The sequence below is a fragment of the Nestor notabilis genome, unplaced genomic scaffold, assembly GCF_000696875.1.
Source record: "Nestor notabilis isolate BGI_N333 unplaced genomic scaffold, ASM69687v1 scaffold13540, whole genome shotgun sequence".
In the NCBI taxonomy this organism is placed as follows: Eukaryota; Metazoa; Chordata; class Aves; order Psittaciformes; family Psittacidae; genus Nestor; species Nestor notabilis.
In genome coordinates, this window is record NW_009911653.1 from 31255 (window position 1) to 56828 (window position 25574).

At 36.3% G+C, this 25574-nt stretch overlaps 1 protein-coding gene across 1 annotated transcript in view; it reads left to right on the top strand.

The window, feature by feature from the left end:
* The window catches only part of LOC104406768 (A disintegrin and metalloproteinase with thrombospondin motifs 6), a gene marked incomplete at both ends in the record, with an annotated part of 53837 nt that overhangs the window by 26463 nt on the left and 1800 nt on the right, over positions 1-25574 (top strand). The window contains 7 exons of the mRNA XM_010015859.1: positions 1425-1527; positions 2639-2772; positions 4686-4809; positions 6078-6158; positions 10395-10558; positions 12130-12268; positions 23729-23858. Coding sequence (XP_010014161.1) covers positions 1425-1527; positions 2639-2772; positions 4686-4809; positions 6078-6158; positions 10395-10558; positions 12130-12268; positions 23729-23858 — 875 coding nt within the window. The remainder of the gene's footprint in view (positions 1-1424; positions 1528-2638; positions 2773-4685; positions 4810-6077; positions 6159-10394; positions 10559-12129; positions 12269-23728; positions 23859-25574) is intronic.

Below are 25574 nucleotides of genomic sequence, written 5' to 3' on the forward strand. Positions count from 1 at the left end.
TTGTCCTTCCCTTGGTGAAGCCATGCTGGCAATCTCAAATCACCCCCTGTGTACCATATGTCTTAGTATTGCTTCTAGGAGGATCTGTTCTGTGTTTATTCTATGTTTTATGCTCAGTGTTCTCACTTGAAGAATTACTGAATTTAAGTAGTTTCACCATTGGTTTTTTTAATCAGTAAATGTATTATATTCAAAAACGTATTTTTATAGGGAGGGAGATAACAGAATAATTTATAGAGAAAAATAAAATTTAAGTACTACTATGTGCACTGTTTAATTTATATGGCAACAGCTTCAAAATTGCAAAACCAAAATTTAGTCTCTGAATTATATTGCAGTGGACTGGCTCTTATAAGAACTTGATACGTGTTACTGAGAATCATAATTATTTTATTAATATTTGCAGTGTGCAGCAAATTTTCATAATCCGTGTTTATAGAAACCCTTTCACTTCAGTGCATTTCACATTCCTGAACCATGCTAAGTGGCTTAGATACAAGTATAACTGTCATAAAATGGACATTTCTGTTGCTCATAAAATAGTAGTATTTATTGACACCTCTGATTTCTGTCAAACAGATTCTTTTTCAGTCTAAAAATTATTTTGATCTGTATTTCAAATACTTTGACTGATGAAGCTTGCAATTTCAGCAGGTACTTAAACATTGATAACAATGTTTAATGTGCTATCTAAATTCTGGGTGTATTCAAGATTAGTTGTGATTATTACTGTGAACCTGCTGATGAAAAATATGAGAAATGGCAAAGAATTCTCTCTCCTGTAATTCTTTCCAAGATGAATTTCACTTATATCTACCCTTATTCCAAGTAAGATACTTTACAGTTTTATTATAAGTAATGTGAAGTAATGAAAATTCAAATGAAAGCAGTTTTTATTTCGTCACTCTTGGAGACTATTAAAATCAGAGCCAAACATGGTATCTGTTCTCAGCCTTAACACAGTGCTTTTGTCAAGGTTACAAGTAACCAGAGGTGATACAACTCTAGAAAGTGTTTGGGTTTTTTTCTTGATGTCTTAGTAGCACTGCTCTGTACAGCTGCTCAGTACAGTATAACTGAGCTTACAGCTCTTACCAAATTATTTTGGTTTAATTATTTCAGCTGTTTATAAAGAGGTAGCTGATGGCATAGTTTGATGTGATTCTGACTGTCCTGTTTTATGGAAACTGTTTTATAACAGTTACCTTTGCTTAAATTACTTCAGTTACTTCATGCCAGGCTAAGGTAATAAAACAGACACTGTAAAACAATAAAGCAAGTTCCAGAAGAAGAGCCACAAGACAAAGCAGGGAACCACCTCCTAGTCTCTTGAATGATTATGTTTGCGATGTAAGCCTATGAGCATTTCCTTTTCTGTTGATATTTGGAAGAAATTAACCTTTTTTTTGTCTTCATTATTTCAGCCATGTCCTTCAGGGGCCCGTGATTTTCGAGAAAAGCAATGTGCAGATTTTGACAATATGCCTTTCCGGGGAAAGTATTATAACTGGAAACCCTACACTGGAGGTAATGGTTATCTTCACAAACATGTTTCCATATGTGAAGTCTTGAAAATTATATGTGTTATATAAAGAGCAATGTTTGTAAATAGAGTGTTTTGATTAAAATATAATGAGCTAAGTTTACTAGCACTTTTGTCAGTTGCTGAAGATGTTGCAGAAAGAGCCATCTCTATGCTGATACAGTTTCGTTTTTACAATGAAGGAGAGTGAGCATTGTTGTAGGGACTCCAATTTAAAAATATGGAGCCCTTCTCCACCTGCAGTTGCAATATAATTAGAGATTCCATAGGTGATCTGTAAGTGCATTTTATGCCACAGTGATGAGTTCAGTATAAAAAAATCTCACAATCATTTTTCCTTTCTTAAGGTGAGAATACTAGGAAAAGGAAAAAGAAGTAAAGAATTTGTAAAAGTCTCCAATTACTGCTGCAGTAATTGAATTATAAATAATTGCACTGTGCAATAAAAGGGTCTTTTGCAGGGAAGAAGGATATTATTTCTTTTTGGGACAGTTTAATCAAGTTTATGTTTCTGTCTTTCTAAGTTTTATTTTGTTTTTTTCGTGTTCTAAACCTATAGTGAATAAGTCCATGTTTCCCCTTGTGTTTTTGTATTTTAGTGATGTGGGTAGTTTTACTCTTAGCTTTTTAGATAAAATGCCTAAAAACCATCACTGTGATCATGTGGTCTGAGCTATAATGTAATTCTGTGGGACTAAATTCCTAACTAAAATAGTATGATGTTTGCTTTGAAATTTACATTGATATACTTCTAGCACTACATTCTTTTGTTATTCTTGTTTTTCAAATGGTGAAGTGGTATCCTTATTGTTTTAAATTGTTTAATAATCATTAGGGTTGTATTAACATAATGGAATCGTTATGGAGCCAGCCAACCTTGCCATATCTTACTATGCGAAATAATCTTTTTTGCAAGAAAGAAGAGTCAAGTAGAGAAATCAATAAAGGGAAGTTAAATAAAGTATATACATTATATGTGTCAGGTATGAGATAAGATTATAAATTTCAGATCTGTTTATGCATATATACTTTAACTAGCTGTTAACTTTTCAAGACTTCTGTTTGGTTTTTTTTTCATTCATTTTTGTTGTCCAGGTGGGGTTAAACCATGTGCATTAAACTGCTTGGCTGAAGGTTATAATTTTTACACTGAACGTGCTCCTGCAGTAATAGATGGGACTCAGTGCAATGCTGATTCACTGGATATCTGTATCAATGGAGAATGCAAGGTTACAAATGTTTTATAAAGTACTTAAGGATTAATTTGTTATGTCTGCTATCTCGTACATTTAATTATGGTGCTTACTTACATGGAACACGAGTGTTGACAGGTCAAATTGTTAATGAAAAAGTAAGATTGCTACAAAATGATAAAAAAGGTATTGCATAAATTAGACAAATCATTTAAATTTCAGTAGCTTCTTACAGACATTCATAGAATCCTTCATTTTGTCTTTTTTTCCCCTTGCTTTGTGTTTTCTGTTGAAGAATTGGTGGAAAAGGCAACAGGAGATGAACAGAATACTTGTACTGTTCCAGGGCCTGTTCCATCATTCCAGTTAGAACACCACTCTGACTGAAAAACAGTAAATGTGAAAATATTAATTTGTTTTTCTCTTAACTAGTTCATCCTGTTGCGAACAATTCTGTTATTAATGTGATTGAAACAAAGTTGTCACTATTGCTCTGTAGTTCTAGGAAAAAATGTATAATGCAATTTTTTTTCTTTTACTAAAAATCTGATAATCTTGTGAGATTCCTATAGAATTGCATTACATGAATTTGAATAAAACTGAAGGTCTGTGCTATATTTTTGGTTATATACATCCCACTGCTGCTTCATTTCAGCAAAGTGTTTAATTCTGTACTTAAATCTAAACATCTGAACTGTGCCGGTGACTCTAAAAAGTATTTGATTTCACTGAAACTACTAACATAACTAAAGCTTAACACAATGCTAAAGTTCTTTGCTAAATTGAGGGCTGAAGATATATGTTTATTGAATAACATGTTGATATCAAAAAAACCCTAAGAAATAACCTGTGGAATTCTGGTGTACTTCATGCATATGAAAATATTAATGGTTTTGAAAAGTCTTTTAAAACTAAATTTCAAGTTGAGAATGAGCTATGTAATAAAGTTGGGCCTCTGTCGTCTTGGTGAAACAGAAAGTTGAAATGTAAATGGTTAGAATAATACTATTTTGTCAATTATTTAAAGTATTCTAACATCTTTCATGGCCTATGTATTATGCATTTATAAGATGGTAGATGATATTTATTGCTAGACAGTAAACAAAGTTATGTAGCTGCTTCCTTTTTTGTATAAATCCCAGAAAAAAATGGCAAGCTGCAGTGTTCAGTCTGTTTACGTCCTACTTGTTCATTCTCTTTTTTGTTTTATTTTGTTTTAAGGATCCAACTGTCTTTATTTTCGTCAGCTTTGTAATAGGATTGAATCAATAAGTTGTAAGGAGTTAATCATTGTTTATTTCTCAAATAGATAATCAGAAATGAATTGTATTTTTTATGATCAGTTATAGACACCTCTTTTTTCCAAAGGCTGTTTAATCCTACCTAATACAGCTTTTAATTCAGCCTTTCACTAAGTTTCATTCTGCATTCATTCTTAGAGTAATTTACACTTTACATTCAAACTTACGAAAACAGTCACAAGTTTTGCCTGGGTAATGTGGAAGTACGGTTTATGAAGCTGTAAGTGCCTTTGGTAAAAATATTTATGCTATATAAATGTTTAAGGAACACAGCAAATGTTTGCCTTAAAGCAATATAGATGGAACACAGTTAAGTGTTGTGATATTAAGTAAAAATATCAGTAATCATTTATTGATAACTGTAATAATTACATTGTTTGTAAAACACTGTGAGATCCCTTCCTGAAAGTCATCACAGAAATGCAAAGTTCTAATCAATCAAGATTTGGTAACAACCCAGACGTGTCTTGTTCTCCTTTATTTTCTTTCCCTGGTAAGTGAAAACCCACTTACAGTTACAGCTATCAAAAACAGGGTAGATAAAAAGAACTGATTATCTCAAACTTGACAGAAACACTTCAAAAAAATATGAAGACAGTGGTATAAGACCATCATCCTGTTAAAATATTTTTTCTTATCTATTCTCAGCATGTAGGTTGTGATAATATTTTGGGGTCTGATGCTAAGGAAGATAGATGCCGTGTTTGTGGCGGAGATGGCAGTACATGTGAAGCCATTGAAGGTTTCTTCAATGATTCATTGCCAAGAGGAGGTACGTACATATATGCCCATTCTATTGCACAATGCATTTGCATGTCTCTTTAGCAAATAACAGTGCTGCCTTCATTTCCAGCATGGCCTTGCTGCTAGTCATTCACTTTGACTCCTTTTGCTTTGTTGTTGCCTTTTTCTGTGTTAGTTTAGATTTATGTCAAATACAACAATATGTTTCTTTACTGAATACTTAGTTCTCATGGTCTTTAATGCACTTAAAAAAAAGTGGGTGTTTTAAAATTATTATCTAGTTATGGTGGTATAGTAAGAGTAAGGTTGAGTATGATTTTAATGTGTATGATAGAATCTGCTATTTTGTCATACATGAAATTTTAGAATGGAAAGAATCCAGAAATGTCTCTTTTAAGTTCATCTTATTTAGAACTTAGAAAATGTATACGGGCAATTAGTTTAAAGCTTAATTCAAAAAAGACAGTTATAGTGTTGCGATCTTAGTGTTACCAGTTTCGAGCTCCCAAATGCAGGAAAAGGATTGGTGCCCTGGAGTCAGTTCAGTTCAGTGAGGGACCGCTAAGATTATTGACGTCTGAAGTGCTTGCCTCTCTTTGAGGAGACACTGTCACAACTGAGCTTATTTAGCCTGGAGAAGAGGAGGTTTGTGGGGACCTAGTATCACCCTTCCAATACCTAAGAAGAGGTTATGACGAAGACAGAGCCAGGCTTTTCACAGTGGTGGGTACATGCTGGGAGAAGAGACAATGGTTATAAATTGAAACAAGACAGATGATGTCTGAAAGTAAGAAAAAAATTTTTCCCCAGGAAGACAGTCCAGCAGCAGATAAGGTTGTCCAGAAAGGTTGTACAGTTCCATCATTGGAGATTTTCCACAACCCAGGAGGATAAAGCACCAAGTCACTTGGTCTGATCTCTTAGCATACCCTGCTTATGGCAGAAAGTTGGGCTAAATCACTGTCTGAGGTCCTCTCCAACCTGAATTATCATGTGATCCTAAAGTCATTTTATATGTTAACTATTCATAAATGAACATAAGTTGAAAATACTTTATTATAAGCACTTTAAAAAAGGAGTTCCTGACTTACATGGTAAGTTCTTGCTATCACTTTCAAATGTTTGTATGATATTTGAAGAGTTTTCTTTATATTGCATGAAAGAAAATTTTCAAGTCCATTTGAATCCTGTATCTCATACTAATTTTTAGTAGTAAATAATTCAGTAATGGTTAGTTTCATGACTAATATTGATCAACGTAGGCAACAGTAAATAACGTTTACCTTTGTCTTACAGGCTATATGGAAGTGATTCAAATTCCAAGAGGTTCTGTGCACATTGAAGTAAGAGAAGTGGCAATGTCAAAGAACTACATTGGTAAGACCATGGTTTAAATAGCAGGCTGTTATTAGGTCGGTTTATGTTGTGATTTGAAGGTACATTTTCTGGTTTGGCCAAACCATAGCCATAGTAGAAGCAGCAGAGGGAATTATTAGCAGTTAATACTAGGTTGTGATGAGACAGTTGCAGCAGTTGGTTAGGATGTATTTTCTTGAATGGAGTTAATGAGATACATCATGTGATTCGTCCTTGTCTACTCAGTGCAAAATCAGGTCAATTCACTATAGTTAGACTGTCAGACTTCACTTGAAGTGGATGAGGAGTATTCAAATGATGTACTGGCCCAATCTGAGGTACTGTCTTCCATCAGGGAAGTTTTTGATCTTGGAGGATTAAACTGATTTAAAACAAGATTTTAGTCTCACAATGATTATTCATCAACAACCATAGTTAGTTAAATGCTAACAATGCTGTCTTCTTATCTTAAGGCAATTCAAGGTATTAATCGTACAGTGTTTATGAGGTGCTGTATGGTTTTGATGCCATCCCTGTTTTATAGATAAGGAAAATGAGGTGCAGAAAAACCAGGTGTTTGATAGAGATAATTCAGGAAGCCTGTTGTAAAGCACAGAATTAAATTCATATTCCATGATTGTTATTTGTTTCTTTAAAGGCTGTTAAATTTGTTTTCTGTTTTTTTGATACTGATATGTACAAATCTGGCTTTGTCAGACTCAAGACACCAAACATTTCTGAAAGTCTCTGTACCCTGATTTGCATAGCAGTCCATTCACAGTAGTGCAAGAACACCTCTTTCTTAGTCAAGAATAGATCAGAGAGCTGATAAATTGTACAGCAGATTAACAGATTAGCACAACCTAAAGTTATTATCTGTTTAGGCTAAACAGCAATTTACAGGTAATACAGCAGAGGCTACTTTTGTATGTAAAACACATGTTGGAATGGATTATGGTGCCTTTAAGTTTGAGTTAGAAGGGCAGTTACCCTCCTAGGTAAATGAATTCCTAAATTGATTGTACTGATAATAATGGTACCTTTTACTGTTGGATGCCTAATTTTCTGCCTGCCTGCCCCCATCCTTCTGCAATTCAGCAGATAATTGATCTCCCTCCATTCTGCAGGAGTAATAACACCACTACTCCAGCAGTAGAGTGCTTATTACTATTTTCAGCATCACACTCCTCATGGCCCTTCCCCCATGTCATAATATACTGGGGGTAAGGTTGTTCCTATGTCCTGTACTGACATTTCAAAGAGAAGTGGTGGGAGAGAGGTATACAACGCATCCTGTCATGGTCATTTACTGCTACGAACTATTCCATGGGGAGGTGAAAAACAGAATGAAGAGGATAACTCCTTAGCTAGTACAATTAAGCTTGTAATTCTTCTGTTTTGTAATCAGAGGAAGGTGATCTGGAAAAACAATTCCAGTTGCTGGCACTATCTGTATAAAATGAAAGAAAAATGTCAGGTTTTTTTCTTAAATAAAAAATACAGACAACTTAATTGGTATTTAAGCTGGCCATAGATCTAAAAATATAAAGTATTACATAAATACTTTTTTTATGTTATTGTCACAATTTCAAAGGCTTTCCTGAGCCCTGACTACAGAAACAGAGGATTTCTCTCTTACACTAGTTTCTCATGTTTCCAACTTTCGAAGGTGCCATTGTACACTAATTAAATATAATCAAGGTCTCAGGGGCCATTTGATTTTGTGATGGGATGTTTTGTTCTGTGAGTGTGAACCAGATCACTATTTTAGGATGACCAGTTTCTGGGGATAGGAAGGTTTTAAATTCATCTGCTCCCTTAAAAAAACTTTAAGAGCACAAAAGTAGTTAAAAATGGGTTTATTCTGTTAAAATATGTACCTCAAGGGTATTGTTTTATGAATATTTCTTTAGTGACAGTGGCAACTTCACAGCTACTTCCCTGTCTTTATGGAGTTCCCTCTGTTGTTGCAGGGCAGCTGTTTGTGTGACCATACCATGAACCCAATTAAGAACTGACTCAGATGAATATAACCATTTATGCATATTACTGTATTTTCTCTTATATTCACTGCTGCCAAATACGAGACCACAGTCTAAGAAATCAATTTATCCATTGGGAAGTATACAAAAAAAGGAAAAAATAAAACCCTTACTCTCCATAGCTGTCATGCTGGCTTCAAAGTTTCTTCTTTGTTCATTTCAATTAGCAGGCTTTCAAACTAACAAGCATCCCATGGTTCCTTAACTTAAGATCCAGTTCTTTTACAAGCCACGGCCTCAAATTTAGGCTACAGTTAGACATCTGGGAGCTCAGTTAGCTCAGTCAGCACCTGTCCTCCCTGACCCGTCTGATCAATTCTCTTCCTCCCCTGCTGATCATTTCTGCACCAATATTGCTCCTAATGTTGTAACAGCAAAAACATGTTTCTGCAGCTGCATAAATAATTCAGTATTTTAAACTGATCTGTCCAACAAATAACCCAGCAACAACAAAACGGCCTGACTTCAGAGCTGGTGGAAAAATACTGTTTTAGTAATGGTGTTATCTTCCCTTAAATGGCTTGATCCAGGGTGATATCTTCCTTTGTATTCTTCATGTGCAACAGGGAGGAATTGTGTGCTGATTTTCTGTGGGCTTTCTGCATTCTCAAGTTCTCATAAATGATTTAATTGGAATACTAACTTGTTCCTTCTGTCTCATATGCTAATAGCATTATGCCACCATGTCATCATTGTCACGTAATTATATTACGGGAACGCTAATCACAACTGTGTGGCCTTTACTATGTGTAACAACTGGCATTGGGTAAATCTATTTACAGAATGCAAATGCATTTTTCATTGGCAGGTAAAAATTGAGCTGCTTTGCTTCTGGATATACATTAAGTGCATACAGCATACATAAAATTGATTCTTCTTTTGATTAAGCTAGATTTTGTAAAAGCGGGATAGATAGAAATTTTGGCAATGTGAAAATAGGACCAGAGATAAAACAAGCTGTAACATAGTTATACAGCGCGTGAAATAGATAGTGAATACTGTTCCTTTCTCTAAGTTCAGTACTGCTTGCATTTTGATTAATTCTTCTCTTACACTTGCTTTTTTTAACCAGCTCTTTCTTGTGCTACAAAGCCTATATAGGCAAAAAAGCGTCTGAATTACTTTGAAAATTCTACATAAATGAATGTGTCAGAGCTAGTTTCTTCACTCAAAGCATCATTGAGACATTTTTGCTAAAAGTTTTAGGTAAACCGTCTGTAAAACTTAATCGTAAGCTGTCGTACAGTAAAACTTGATCATAAGCTGTCCTATTCCTTATATTGTGATGTGATTTTGTTCCCTACCTAGTGAAGTCACTTACAAGTCTCAACAAAAAATGACATGGCTTGTTGAGCATATATTTCCAACCATCATTTTGCCTTTAAAAACATATTTTATTTAAAGTAAATATGAGGGCTGAATACCTTGATAATGACCTTAAGAAGTCAGTATCTAATTAAGAGAATATTCACCTTAAGATAAAAAGTCAGTGTCATATTTAGAAACTTAATCTAATTTTAATAATAAAACATAAAATACAAATCCCTGAATAATATGTTTGTCCAGCCTAATTGGTCTAAGAAATTTATGTTTTATTTGTGTTGCTTTTATGGTTTAAGGTTTTAAAATAGGAATAATAAAATATTTTATCTCATTAAGTAGCTAGTAGTTGGGTTTGTAGTAGAAGAATCTTAGGTTTGGATATTGAGCAAAAAACCGCACAGTGGACAGAGGCAACAAAACAAGAGCTGATTGGCACCATACATCAGACTCAATGCTATTTCTCTTTTTTTCCTCTGCAGACTACTTGAAATACCTATTCCATGCCCCAACTGCTTAATCTGAAGATTAGATTGGTAATTGATTATACATTTGAGACCTACATATATCTTACATAAAACTGCATACATTGCACACAGGCTCAGTTTTAGAGTTGAAGATACATTGCGAGTTGCAATAGCAGTTCTGTTTTGTTCCATATAGCATGTGCATGTTGAAATCTGCAAAGGATACCTGCACACTGAACATTACTGCAGAGGCAATGTTGTTTAGACAGGGCTAAAGAAATGGCTTTAGGTTGCTTAAAAAAACAGTTACATTGAGCTGAAACTCACATGCTTCTAGCAGATTTAGCAGATTAGTAGATAAATTTGAAATGGCTTCTCCATTATAAATGCTGCTTCCAATTTTTAGGTGGCTTGTATTTTTTTTTAAGCTTTAAAATCTGAAGAGGATGACTACTATATTAATGGTGCCTGGACTATTGACTGGCCAAGAAAGTTTGATGTTGCTGGAACAGCTTTCCATTACAAGAGGCCAACAGATGAACCAGAGTCTTTGGAAGCACTAGGCCCTACTTCAGAAAATCTCATAGTCATGGTAAAGTTATAATATATTTCTGAAATTTGAAAATGTATTTGCGTTCTGAGAAAAGACAAGGCCATGAATGAAATCAAAACAGGTTGTGCTCCAGGAAATCTCACAGAAAATGCTTCATCTCTTTTCAATGTGGTTCAGAACAACAGTAGCTGGAAATTCTATATGGGGTATATATTGTACCTTTGCATTCTGCTGATACATGGAAATGTTGAGAGACAGTTCTGTGGATGTCAGTTGTTTTAAGCCTGGCCTGAGTGTGAAGTATACTCTGACCACAACAAGAGTATCATGATTTGTCCTATGTTTATGTTGCTGTGACATGCAGTGTTCTGAACAGATGGTACAAAATTCAAGAAGGTAACAGAAGATGTGACCAGCATCCTGATACCCTGTCTCTGACAGAAGGCAATAGTGAGCCTACTGTTGCATTACTACATTGACAAGAAGTGTAAGAGCAAGGCGACTCTTGCCAAGTATATTCTGTCAGCTGTCAGACTTGCAGTTCAGGGATTGCTTGAGCCATATGGGTTATTTTCTTGTATAGAATGATTGTTGCCTGGATATTCACATTTTAGGCAGCATTTTCAAATACATGAGTCCTGTTTCTTCTTCTGTGGGTGTGGATCAGCTAGAGAGACTATATAGAATGAGTTACACAATGATTATAGTGCCTTTCTCATTCAGTCAGTGCCACTGACCTTCTTACTGAACGTTCTCTGGTCTTTTGTCCAAAGAAGATAGGCAGATATGACTGTAAAATATCACGTAAGATAGAAGGGAATGAGATAGTAGGGGATAAGAAGTATCAGAGTGCTGTATCTAACATGATACGTATTGCTAGCAACAGAAAGAAAAAGTTTGATAAAGTCAAAGGCTAGTGTTGGACAAATGGTGTGTGGAGGGTAGTCAACAATGAGGGTAGCCAAAAACTCATAGCGACTGTTGCACTTCCTTCTCTATCACCTGCAGTGATACGGCTGCAGTGAGAGTTTTGATACTCCTTTAAAGGAGTCAGAGGTGTGATTCCACCAGGCTAATAATGCTGTTGGCTGTTGCATTAGGGGAAAACAATGACCGTGGCAACAGCCTGTTCCTGTTACTATTTTTACTATTACTGTAGTCACTGGAAGTGCAAAGAAGGGCAGAGCTAGGTTCATAACTGCTGTGTGAGTAGCTCGTCACAGTATTTCAGTGAGGACTGCTGTATGTTTGCACAGTAATGTCCTTAACCAACTTTGACCTCACGTAATTACTCAGCTGTCAATTTCCATTAGGACATTAATCTAATGAAAACTGTTTTCTTCTTAACAGTTGTGTTAAGAATAAAGAACTGACAGAAGTTATTAAGTTGTTAAGGAGAAAAAAAAGACAAAACTCACCTTAGACAATAATACTTTTGTATATGTTTTAAGTTAGTCCAGCTTCTTTTGGGAATACCTTAAAGAACTACTATGGCTTCCTTTATTACTTTTTCCCTTCCTTAGAGCATAACACAAACCTAGATTAAATGTCACTGTAGTTGCCCTCTGCTTGCCTGTTTTAATGGTATAACCAGTTGTTTTCAACTACAGATTCTGCTTCAGGAACAAAATTTGGGTATAAGGTATAAATTCAATGTTCCCATCTCTCGCACTGGCAGTGGAGACAATGAAGTTGGCTTTGCATGGAATCATCTGCCTTGGTCAGAATGTTCTGCCACTTGTGCTGGAGGTAAGACACCAGGCAGTCGAGATACAGGGTAAAGTGAATTGCAAGATACAGTTTACTGCATAATTATCTAGGTAACTAATTGAAAACATTTCTTTCAGACATGCCTCAAACCTTAATTTAGTGTAAGAACATTCATTTTATTACAATGGAGTTTGTTGCTTTCAAGTACCTTTAATATGATCAGATGTTTTTGTTAAATACCGTGTATCTTGGCAGTGTGTTTTTCTGCTGATGCTGCTTCTGAGATTCTCTTGAAGCTGGTATGTTTGCTTTTTGCTGGAGCTTTCTTGATAAAGGACATCAGAAGTTTTAAATAAGGAGATTAAAAACCAGAAGGCAAATGAGGCAACTGTAGATAAAGGGATGTGTCTGTGTGTTTGTAGGTATGCTTCACATGATCCTAGTCAGCCCTCCTATCCTCCAGCCACCAAAGTTCAGGATGCATACTGGCAGGTTCTCTGTAGCAGGTGATAACAACTGCGTAATACTTCCCAGCACATAGCAGTATCTTAAGAATTGTTGCCCTTTGGCAGAGGTGGGGGATTTGTAGGTTGTCCCATGTGATTCATCATGGGTGCCTTTTACCCACAAATTACTATGTTCCTAATCCTCCCTCTAGTGGCCACCAATGCAATTCTTTATCTCTGGGAGAGCGGGACAGTTGGCTTCCTTCAAAGCCAACACCATTGCTGCTCCATGGACTGATGACTAGAAGTGCTGTGTGAACAGTATCTTTCTTTTCTCTCGAGACTGAATGCATCATCTCTCCAGCATCACTCTGTTTCAGAAGATGTGGGAGAGTGCTTTAAGTCCACCTCAGAATTTCAGTGTTCTGTGGTGCTGTTAACTGCCCGCAGCAAGAGGAAGACACCGTGGTTTTTTAAAGAACCATTGGGGTATATGTTTGTCTTTTTTTTTTTTTTTTTTCTGGCTACTGGAGGTATTTGTGTTTGGAACCGTTGTGACTCATTTTTCTGTTAGAACCTGCTGTGACTGTTACTAGTTGTTTGCTGTTTTAAATACAGCTCTTTGCTTTGCCATATGTAATACACTGAGGGTATCACTAATTTTCTGTACTGCTAGATAAATTCTCAAAGCAAACTAGAGGAAGGTACTAACTTTCTCCAATATCTTTTATTGCTCATTGGTGGACCCTGGGTGACAGATTGCTTTTTTAACTACTGATCTAGTAATGGTGAGTCTGGTAGGCAAAGGAACGTTTTAAAGAAATAGTATAAAGGTGGGAAGTGCCTAGCTCAAAGCAAAAGACAGTTCCAAGTAATAGAACCTTACAAGTACTGCCAGATCATCCTTTTATGATAGCAGTGAGTTAATGATCTTTCTGAAGTCAATGGGAGAACTCCCACTGATTCAGGTAGAGACAAAATTTTAGCCATGGGTCTTCTGTCATGCAGATCATTGTCATTTCACAGATTTGACAATATACAGTGGGAAAAAATAACTTGCTCTGAAGGAATAGGCACTTCTCTAGATTAAAACATTTTGACTTAATTAACTTTTAATGGAAAATATGTGCATCCCTGAAAACTGTATATGTTTATTAGTTTCAAAATTTTGGGGCTTTATGATTTTCTGTAGTTTATAGTGGATAAACCGTAAGGCACTTGTCTTTCCTTCCTGTTAGCTTAGTATGAGGATATTCTGTGGTCACTTATTTTCTCTGAGCTCTGTGCTCAGGGAATAAATATTTCATTGTAGCTATAATTCTTATTAAAAACTGTATCTGCTTTCTCCATATGAGTACCTGCTATTCCCTGCAGTTTATGAAACACCTTTCTCCATGTGCCAAAAGAAGACAAAATTCTAAAAAGGAACTGAGTCAGGGAAAAAGAAGAGAGACAAAGGTGGTAGAGACAGAGACCATAACTGGAAAATTTGGCTTATATAAATATGAAGTGTTGAGAAAACTTAGAAATGAAACCACTTTGTAGCTTTGTTTATTTCTATAGGATTCATTATGAAGTCTGTTATTGAAGTTCTGTTTTTTTTGTCTTTAGGAGAGACATTTTGCTCTACATCAGAGGAGAACAAAATACTAAACAGTTAAATAATTTCTGACCAAAAGTAAAAAAAGGACAATAAGCAAGGAATATTAGTATGGAAATTATTTTTTTATTTATGAAGTTAAAATATATAGTGACTTTGGGACAAACTGCTGTCGTGGTTCAAGCCCAGCCGGCAACTTGGAACCACGGAGCCACTCGCTCTCTCCCCCCGCCTTTTCCCTCCACCCCCCACTCCCGGAGGCATGGGGAGGAGAATCGGAGGAATGTAACTCCCACGAGTTGAGATAACAGCTCTCCAGTAACTAAGGTATAATACAAACCACTACTGCTACCAATAATAATGATAAGAGGAATAACAAGGGAAAAGGACACAACCGCTCACCACCCGCCAACCGATACCCAGCCCGACCCGAGCAGCGATCTGGGCCTTCCGGGTAACTCCCCCCAGTTTCTATACTGGGCATGACGTGCTGTGGTATGGAATAGCCCTTTGGCCAGTTTGGGTCAGGTGTCCTGCCTCTGCTTCCTCCCGGCTTCCCCTCCTCCCTGGCAGAGCATGAGGCTCAGAAAGTTCTTGGTCAGAGTAAACATTACTGAGCAACAACTAAAAACATCGGTGTTATCAGCGTTGTTCCCAGACTGAAAGTCAAAACCACAGCACTGCACCAGCTACTAAGAAGGAGAAAAAATGACTGCTGTAGCTGAACCCAGGACAACTGCAAATAAGTTAGGGCATCAGCATCTTCCGACCTGTTATCATAGTTGATGTAGCTCACCTGTAGTGCATACACTGATCAAGGTTTAATCTTAGGATCTGACCCGATACTTTGGCTTTTGCCATTTCTTCTGCCCATTTCTTGGGATTGAAACCACAGGCTTTGGGGTCAGAGGTCGATAGAGTTGTTGTTTTTGAAAAAGACTCTTTTGACATTAACCCCATCATGTCCAATGCTTGTGGCGGGAACATCACACCCATTCCTGTACCTCCTGTGTGTCTCAGGAATTCACTCATTAATAACTTGCCCCCATCGGCTCCGGTTTCTGACATATCTTGATCATATCTTGATCAAAACCGCTCTAGATTATGTAGAGCCAGATGCACTTTTATAACAAAGTATAGGCTTTGTATTGAAGTTGTAGGCAAATATAAATTCTAGTCAACGCATTTTTTTTGTTCGTCTCTGAACATGCCTGTATTTTAACATTATGTCACAATTGTAAGTATATGTAACATTTCAAAAGATGTCTTAAAAGAACATAAAATTAGCAAGTATTTAGAAGCCAGGAAATGACAGAGTTACATTTTCTGAGGTTGTGGCTGTTCATGAAACAGGGACCAGTTGAGCAGGGACCATTCTCTGAGGCCATGTCACAGCCTAGTTCATGTCCACTTCTCACTTCTCCAGTCTAGTGATCTCTAAATCGGACTGTGTCTGTGTTACATACTATTTGACTAAATCTGTGATGCTTAGAACATAGTTAATGTATGTTTTTTAATTCAAAGAATCTAAAAAATAAAAAGTAAGAACTTCATTACAGCCCACCAAGTTGATATTTCTGTATTGTGATCTTGAGGGTATATGCTGAACGTCATCGAGTAGAGCACAAAAACAAGAGCAGCAGTGCAAAGTTTAAATAGTTTTGGAGTGTTTGATGTTGCAGAAGTGTCCAATTTTGTGCAGTCTCGTAATAGTATTTTGAGAGCAATTCACTGCATTCAGCTGCTCCTAGAGTCGCTTGTATGCCTTGTCTTGGAGAAGGATAAGTAGAGCTATCAGGAGCCAAGAAGCAAGCCAACAGCAAGCTACGAGCAGCCTACGATCTTTCATTAGATGATAACATGCTGCCTTTTTCACTGGACTTTTGTATTTTGTTCATCTCTGCTGTGCTGACAAGTCACATCTGAACAGTAAAAGTGCTTTAACTTTTCAAACAGGACCTCTGTTCTAGGCTTGTCTCAGTTTTGCAGAATAGGAAGAGCATGGCAAATGGAATGGTAGGGAGGAGAAGGATTTCCTGGTTACGACAGCGTGAGCGCTCCGGATTCTATTCCTGCCTCCCATCTGTGGTATTCATGTGATACTGAGCAACTCAAAGCATACGTTACAGTCTTACTTGTTAATTATCAGTTCATCATTACATGGAGACCTCTGGAATGTCTGACCTCTGAAGCATGCAATGAATTTCATCACTGCATGAGCTGTGCATAAAGCAGAGTATTCTGAAAACTCAGCTAAGCACCTGAAATCAATGGACTCTTTCCACTGTAGACATTGTGCCTCCTCTTCCCCTCTATTATTCATAAAGTGGTCTAGGAAGTAAAGTTTGTGAAACAGTTACATATTTAGATTGCCTCTAAAAAGCAGAAGGAAGTTAGAATTTCTTTCATGAGAGGTTGTAAACCGTATTTAGTAGTGTCATTCAAGTTAAAGGAGAAAAGAACAAACTCTTCCATAGTTTTCTCTGCCAGTGAACATCACCTTCTTAACAGTGAAGCAAGCAGAATCAAGTCTCCAAAGTCTGAGGTTTATTTTGGTATTTTCTTATGTTTTTCTAAAAGTAGGTTTTTTAGATCTACTAGGTAGTTAAATAAGTTTGCCTGGTAACATACAACTTTTTTCTTTTTTTTTCTTGGATTCATGTACTCATATGTAGGATGAGAATATAATTTCATTCATTTTTAGTATATCTTAGTGTCTGTTCATAGGCTAAGAAATCCAGAATTGCAGCTTTTCTTTTTGGACACTAGAACTCGTATTTTCTATATTGAAAAAGATTTCTTTAAAATACAAATTTAGCGTTTCTGAGCTAGTTCTTCCTATCTGGGAATATTACGTTAAACTGTATTCTCCGTATGAATTCCCATATGAATTCTCCATATGAATTCCCTTTTTCCTGAAAGTTTACTGGTAACTGTTCTACTCTGAGTCAAGAGTTTTCAGAAGGAAATTTGTTACTGTCTTATATAGGTCTTTATAGGTGTGTCAGGCACAACTACAAGAAAACTATGCCAGAGAACACCAGAATGTACAGAGGGAGGAGCAAACAGGGAACTCAGAATTGTAGGATCATAGAATGGTTTGAGTTGGAAGGGACCTTAAAGATCATCTGGTCCAGACCCCACTGTCTTGCCATTGGCAGGGACACCTTCTACTAGACCAGGTTGCTCAAAGCCCCATCCAGCCTGGCCTTGAACACTGCCAGGGATGGCTTGGTTGGATGGATGGATGGACAGATGGGAGCGAGGGAGGGAGGGAGGGTGAATAACTGAACAGTTGAAAAGTTCACTGGAATTCAGAAAAAAATGATGACAACAACATATTTTCCTTAAGAAGCTGACTATTATTTAGTGAGAAAGTCTGAGAAAGGGATAAGTAGAATACACAGTAACAGCAAATAAATCAATAAAATGATGGCTGGAAAGAGAAGGAGGTACTAAAATAGGAAAAGGTGATAGATATCACTTATAGATAATAGAGTTGTAGTTTATTTACTGTCATGCCTGTCTTACTGTACATGTTATCATGTAGCTTTCCAAGGGCAAGTGTATCCATAAGTATTCTTAATAAGGAAGTGACTGGTGGTGCTATTGTTCCAAAAAAATTCAACGAAAGAAAGAAAAATCCTTCTCTGTGTTGTTAGTTCTGTATAAATTTAAAAATAAACTCCAGAAACTGTGCCCCCCTTTTTTTTAATTTCTTCCATGCTTAATAATTAATTCTAGCAGTAAATGGGAAAAAATTACAGCATTTGTTACCTGGAATTTACCAGATATCCTAAGCATTGGTTTTGATCATTCATTCTATTGGAGTTCATCTCCAGGTGAGTTAAATGTCTTAGATATTTGTGGGGGTTTATGACATAGTCACTATACTATTATAAGTAAATAGATTGCCATCCAGTTTTCTTTGTTGCTTATCACTCTTGTAGAGTGGTGCCTACTACGTTTTTCTTTCATGCCCTTGAATGAATTATGAAACTCTCTTTAGACAAATAAAACATACTTGTCCTCATCATGAAAAATGTAAGTTTGGCTCTGTGATGAACATCTTGTGATCTGATGAGTGAGCTCAGAAAGTATGTCTGGGTTAACCAGCATGCACTAGTTTTAGTGATACAGGATTCACCATGTATTGGTATTGGCATCTTTATAATTAACTGTTGCAATAGCAGTCCACAAATTTTTGGGATTGCTTTTAAAAATAGATATAACATTTACATGTGTGCAGTTTTAATTTAAGAATAAAATGTGTTTCATGTAATTTAAAAATTGGCTGCTGAAAGTCATGCAGACTATTTGTGAATTGAAATCTGCACATCTCAGTTCTTTGGAGATTATGGTCACTAAACCACTGGAGTTTTGTTTTCTATTAGAATTGCATTGACCAGTCATGAGGACATTTTATTATAAACTATAAATCTGTAGATTTGAAAGGAGAATGTTTTGGTCTAACTGCTTGTAATTAGTCCCCCAGGAGTTTAAATGAACTTGTTTAGCAGTGCTTTTTAGATTATTTTAAGAGACACCATATACTCATGGAAGAGTTGATTATTTAAAAAGAGTTTTTTCAAGGCCCATGGGGCTTAACCAAGTTGTAGCTGTTGTCTGGGTAAAAGCTGCACTTCTGGCTTTTAACGTTTCTTTTTCTTGTCTAAGTGAGAATCTGAGTTTTGTTTCTGAGATTTTATTTTAAATAACACTGTAATTAGTGTGGAAACATGCAAAGTATACATACTGTGTGGCAAGATGCTGAAGAATATTTTAAAACAGGATTAGTATGTCTCCTAACATGGATTAAAAGTTCTTCACTGTGTGGGTGATTAGTGATGGATACTGTCTTACGGATGATATGCTACCTGGCAGATTCAATAAATAACACATATGACTTAATTTTTTTGAAAAATATGGTACTTTGTGTTCATAATACTTCAGAATACTTTCTTATTACATAGCTCCTCAGAAATTAATTTACTGAGGCTGCCAATTTTTAGCCAAAGCCTAGAAGGAAATGTGTCTGATGCCAGCAGGAGATTCAGTCAAAACATTACATTAATATCTATGCTATCCCATAAATGTCTTCACGAGAATGGTATGCATTATTAAAATGCCTAATTCTAAACTATGTATACATTATCTTTAAGCAGTTATATTTGACAGAAATACCATTATGAAGGCAGCATTCAGTCTGTTCTATTAAGCCACCAAGAGAATTAAGGCAGCTTGTGATAGAAAGGATAAATGATTATTCACCAGTTGAACTGAACATAAATTCTGTATCAGCTAGCAGCACCATGTTAGTAGCACTGCTGTTTGGCTAGACCTTTAAAATACTGTTTCTTGTCATAGTGATGTTTGCTTAGAAAATTGCAAAAGAAATACTCCTACTCGGGTTGTCGTATCTGATTTTAATAATTTTTATCTGTTGGCAGTGTTTGCATTGATTATAGAATTTGAAGTGAAATAATCTTTTCACAGCTTCTCAAATACTTAGATCTTCCACTTACCTGTTAAGAACCAAAGAGATACGCCCAACATTTTTCTCATACTGCAGTTGATGTCTTTACTAAAATAGTACTAAAGGAGTACAGAACCAAAGAAAATAATTTGTCGGTCTGTGTGTTTGTGTGTATGTATATGTATTTAGAGAGAGAAAACTAATGGATTTGAAGTTTTGAAGAAGTATAAAGATGTAGAAATAAGTGACAAATAGGACAGCATAAAAAGTAGAAATTTGCTGACAGTGCAGTGTTAGAAGACATAGGAAGACTGGGATCTGTTGTAACCCTGATAAAGGCAGGTTTGATTTTAGGATATATTTATTTAAAAGTATAAATGACACTGCGTAAGTCACTAGTAAAATCGCTTTGGAGTACTGGGCACAGTTTCTATTGTGGCTGTAGTAAACTCAGGTGTGAGAAGGTTTGTGGAAGTGTTGGGAGGCTGATCATGGGAGGCTGATCAAAGGAATGGTCTACTTAACAACACAGAGACTGCAAGAGTTGACTTGGTTAGCACAATAAAGTTACTTTAACTGAACTCTATTGTGGCTGCAGTAAACTCAGGTGTGAGCAGGTTTGTGGAAGTGTTGTGAGGCTGATCAAAGGAGGCTGATCAAAGGAATGGTCCACCTAACAACACAGAGACTGCAAGAGTTGACTTGGTTAGCACAATAAAGTTAACTTAAACTGAAAGAATGTTTTTAATTAAAAAAAAACCCCTAAATTGGCAATTAATACATCTAGAATGGAAATTGAAATGCTTTTAGTAGTCAGATATGAGAAGTTCAGAGAAGAAAAATGTATTTGGGATTGAAGTGGACCTTGAGCAGTTTATGAAAGTGGTTACATAGAGTGATTCCCAACAACAGAAAGGCATTGCTTCTAGATGTATGTTCCAAACTCCTTTGTTCCAAGGTTATTTAATTGCCCTTACAGTGCAAGATCATACTGAATTTCAGCTTTATATCATTTCATGTAATTGATTTATTACGTGCTGAGAATGCTATAAATTGAACATCTTGTTGTGAAGCTCTCAAATCTTTGGTATCTGATAGATGAATACCTGAAAGAGAACATCTGTATGTTAACATAATCAGCCAACAACTGTGGAGGCATGTACTTCAGGCCCTTACGGGTCGCCCATGCTAATGATTTGAGTTGTTTCTCAATTCCAGCTGGGCCTAACTATCTAGCAAAACTATTTTTTTCTAACATGTAAAGCACATACATTGAAAGTTAGCGAAAAAATGGAGGTTGAATAGTATTCAAAAATGGTTGGGTTTTTTTATACCTTGCTCATGTAGATTTGTGGATGTAGGATACACTTGGAAAACAGTCTGGCAGCCTTCTGTGCTGTTTGGTGGTACCTACTGTTGCCTTATTTGTTATCCAGATACCTGTAGGAAGAACCTGATTGGTTTACCTGGCTCACCTGCAAGATGTGTCTCATGTTAATATCTTTTTTCATAAATAAATCTTAATTTAAAATGACTGTGATGTTTATGGTTAACCTGAGATGTCAGATGTGTGAAATTATTTACAACTTGATTTAAAGTGCTTACTTTGTAAAGGTTACCTGTAGCTGTAATGAAAAAGAACATATCCCAGCAGCAAAGCTCCAGACTTCGGCTTTAGGTGCTGCAGTATAGTGAAGCCTCCAGCATTAAGCATCTTTGGTCTCAATATGGTTAGTGATTTTGAAGTGAGGTGAGGAGGCAGGTGATTTTGAGGGCTGATGCAAAGTTGTCACCTGCTAAACAGGCATCCTGTAAGAAATGTAAGAGCGATGAATCTAATTTCCCTCCTGCTTGTCAGGAGTGTCAGCATTATGAGTTAAGGGCATGTGGAACATTTTTATGTGCTTAGAATCCAGACTGCTGGGTTTCCCTGAGAGTATTTGAATTAATAAGGCGTTGTCTTTACGTGAGGGAAAACACACATGTTTTGTGCGATGCCATGATAGTAGCAATTTGCTATTGCAGAGAGAAGAGGTTTCAGCTGGGACTGCAGCTACAGAAAAGTACTCTTAACTGTGTGCCATAGAAAGTTGAGAGGTCTAAGAGGGCAGGGAAAACAAAGATATTTTAAATACACATTAGGGGCTACAGTGTAGATAGGGATGCAATATTCAGGAGGAGCTGATGGCAGGAAGACAACGGGTTTGATCTGCAACCAGAAAATAAGTCACTGGTCTAGCACAGGCAGGTATGAATTTTCATCCTTGTCTTCAAGGTGGCTTAGACATTTACAGACAGGTTTAGACAACAGACAGGAGGTTTTATATCAGACTCTAATTAAATAAAAAACTAGAAATAATGTGTGGGCTAGAAACCACAGTCTTGCTGCCTTAGCTAAATTACCACCATGTCTCACAATTTATGGCATACTCATGAGAATTAGGAATCCCTTCAGGGTGAGTAGGGTTCGTACCTACTCCTGCATGTGCAGCCTTCTGGGGGAGTGCATGCCACCCTCAAGACTCATGACCATTGGGAACAATGTCCTTCACACATTACATCATGAAGACATTTAATTTGTGTATAGACTGGGAGACTTCTGTTTATAGCCAAGCAGGATGCTTTGTGGGCCAAACTTCAGGGATCTGAAGGCTAAGCTTGACTCACTGTTGGAATTAAATACCTGCATTTCATAGAGGTCACATTTTAGGAACCAAAGTAGGAAATTTTATTCTTTCCATAATGAATAACAAAAGGAGCATTGCAAAGTAAGTTGTTTAGCTTGCTTAAAATGAGCAAAAGGACTACAAATACCTGGTGAAAGAAATTCCATGTTTTTAGTGGAATGTTTAGTGTCTGAAAAATGTACTTACATTATTATTTTTTATTACTGCACGTCTATCTCCTATAAAAAGCTTGTCTTAAAATGAAGAGAGGGCTGTAAAATAAAGTTGGCAGATATTTGAAGCCAGGATGTTTTAATCCCTGTTTAATTGTATGCATTTCACATGCTGCAAAAAGTTAAGTAATTGCTTCTATTTTTAAGAAAGGATCAGGGATTCTTGCAACTTTTATCATACAAATAAGCATATTACTTCAGTATTGTGACTACTCACGTTCCGTAAGACCTGCATATGAACTGCAGATCCACAGTCTTTATGCTAGCAAACGTAATACGGCTTGTTTTAAAAAGAGAGGAGGAGGTCATACTTTTTACAACATTACTCTGAGCTGCACTATTGTCATATCAGTGGTACTTTAATGCCTTTTCTTCAGATCCTGTTGTTTAAAAATAAAAAAATTCTCTATGTTCTACCTTATGATGTTGCCTTGGCATTGATAGGTTGTTATGTTTTGGGAATAATAATCAGGTCTGAACTGCCTTGTTGATGGTTAACAGCAAAGTAAGAGCTGGGAGTGCCAGACAAAATGAGTGTTCACAGAAACAAGCTGCATCTTTCAGAATGAGTAATAGTTCTACTATTTTAATGCAGAAAATGTTTATAGAATAACATGTATAAAAATGCAACACTGTTTCCCAGTATTGCTGGGTTATTTTAAACCGGAGCACATAAACAATAATTCTGCATTGAAGTGTGACCACATTCTATTTGTTGATGTTTTCTTCGGAAATTTAAGTTTCTTTTATTAGGAGAGGAGGGTAGACAGAAAATTGATTTTGTGCAATATACAAATAAAACCAATCTGTTAATAAATCTATAAATATATTCCCTTTGTTTTGGAAAACAACAGCAGTTTTAAATCCTTTGTCTTAGGGGTGGCCTAAAATTTAAGGAAAATGAAAGATTTATTGTGGTCAGGGGGCAATTCAGGCAATTGGAATTCACACCCCTGCAGCATTCAGCCAGTTAAAGTGGGATGGTAGGGTTAATATTCAATAGATGAAATCGACTTTGGAGTTTACACAAGTAGAAGAGCAAGAATGATTAACTAAAGGTGTTTCATTTCATCCCAAGGTGTGCAGAAACAAGAGGTGGTGTGTAAAAGGTTGGATGACAACTCCATTGTACAAAACAATTACTGTGACCCTGACAGTAAGCCTCCAGAAAACCAAAGAGCCTGCAACACTGAGCCTTGCCCTCCAGAGTAAGTCATTAATCATTAAGATGGATGTTTTGCATAGATAGAAAAATCTTTGTGATCTATAATAAATCCTGTTGACCAAATGTGTATAAAAATTTAGTATTAGAGTCCTGTCTTATCAGACAGAATATTTGGTTTTGGTTTTTAGTTATGGTTTCTTGTTCCTCTGAAATCAGTTGTGGAAGATACATACTTCGACCTCAAGGAGGTCTGATTTTACTGGGGAATGCTGGTTTTTAAGCTCCGCAAAGCAGCTCAGATATTGTAAGTAAAAACATACTAGCAAAGAAGCTTTTTAGGGTATAAGTGTCAGATGTCGTTAAATTCTGCTCAGAGTAGAACTGGGGACCATTCTTAAGGCAACAATGACTGAAGAATGTCATTCATGCTATAAATGTGTTTCAGTGCCATAAGTATTTACAGGCATGTACTAAATGTTTGCCATATTTTAAAGTATATTACATTAGGTTGAAATTTTCACATGAGAAATGGTAAACATAGAAACTGCTTAGTAGAACAGACCATTTACTGATAATAGTTTTGTCAGGCAACTTCCTCTCCAGGATACTCAGTGTTGTACAGTAATGCTGTGTGCCTTTAGGATTAGGTGCCTACTTCATTACGTCTCTTTAGTTTTATTTTTAAAGATAGCTGTATGCTATATATTGAAAAGATAATTAAAACCACAGCAGCTCATTTGTTCAAGAATGAGATTTGCCAAGGACCTATAGCATAACTTAATCTTACTACAAAAGCTGTTTAGTAACAGTTGTAATGTTTTACCCTAGAAAATAATATCAGCATACGCACAACAGCTCCTTACATTTTGAGACAAAACTTGTGGAAAAGAAACCCAGTTTCTTGATTCACAAGTTCTGGTTAGTTTAAGTTTGGTGTTAATCTGTAGCTATATTCTAATTGGGCATAAAAATCATAACTACTGATTAAATGTAGTTATGCACAACGAAGAAATACTGAGGTCTCTTTTAAATGTCTCTTAGAAATTGTAAAATCGTAGCTTGAGGGACACCAGGATAAATGAGACAAGACTATAATGCATTAAAATCCCAACAGGTCTTCATAAAGCCAGTTTCTTCGTAGAGCATTAACTGCTTCCTTGGTGTGGTGACTGGTTGCAGGATGGCAGAGCAATGTCTTCTGCACTTACTCCCTCTGTGTCATGTACCATACTCATTTGACATGAACAGAAATGAAGCCATTACACTGCTCTGACCTTGAGTGTGTTTGAACATGAATGTGCTGTCTCACATAGAGGTCTAAAGTTAGTTTAAGTCACTGTCCCCACAGACGATCTGTAAATACATGTTTACCCTGCAAGGATATGCACTTGGATTCCGTTTGGATAACACTGTTTAGTATGGCTATAAGTGCACTAACTAAACTCTCCACCATTACTTGAGAACAGAACTTGGGAAGTGTTCGTGTTTGGTCTGTTCCTTTTTACCAAACGCATCCCTATGCTTTTCTTTGTGAAGCTTAACGATGAACAGATTAGCATTTCAATAAGTAGCATTACCATAGTTATTCCAAACTAGTTAATTTTTTTTTGCATGGACATTATTTAACAATAAAATCCAAAACAAAACAACAAACCCTAATAACAAAAAAAAAAAATCAAAACAAAACCCCAAACTGGGGGGGTGGGATCCAACCCACAAAGCAGGACACTTCTGGATTCTCCATCCTGTACTCAGCAGG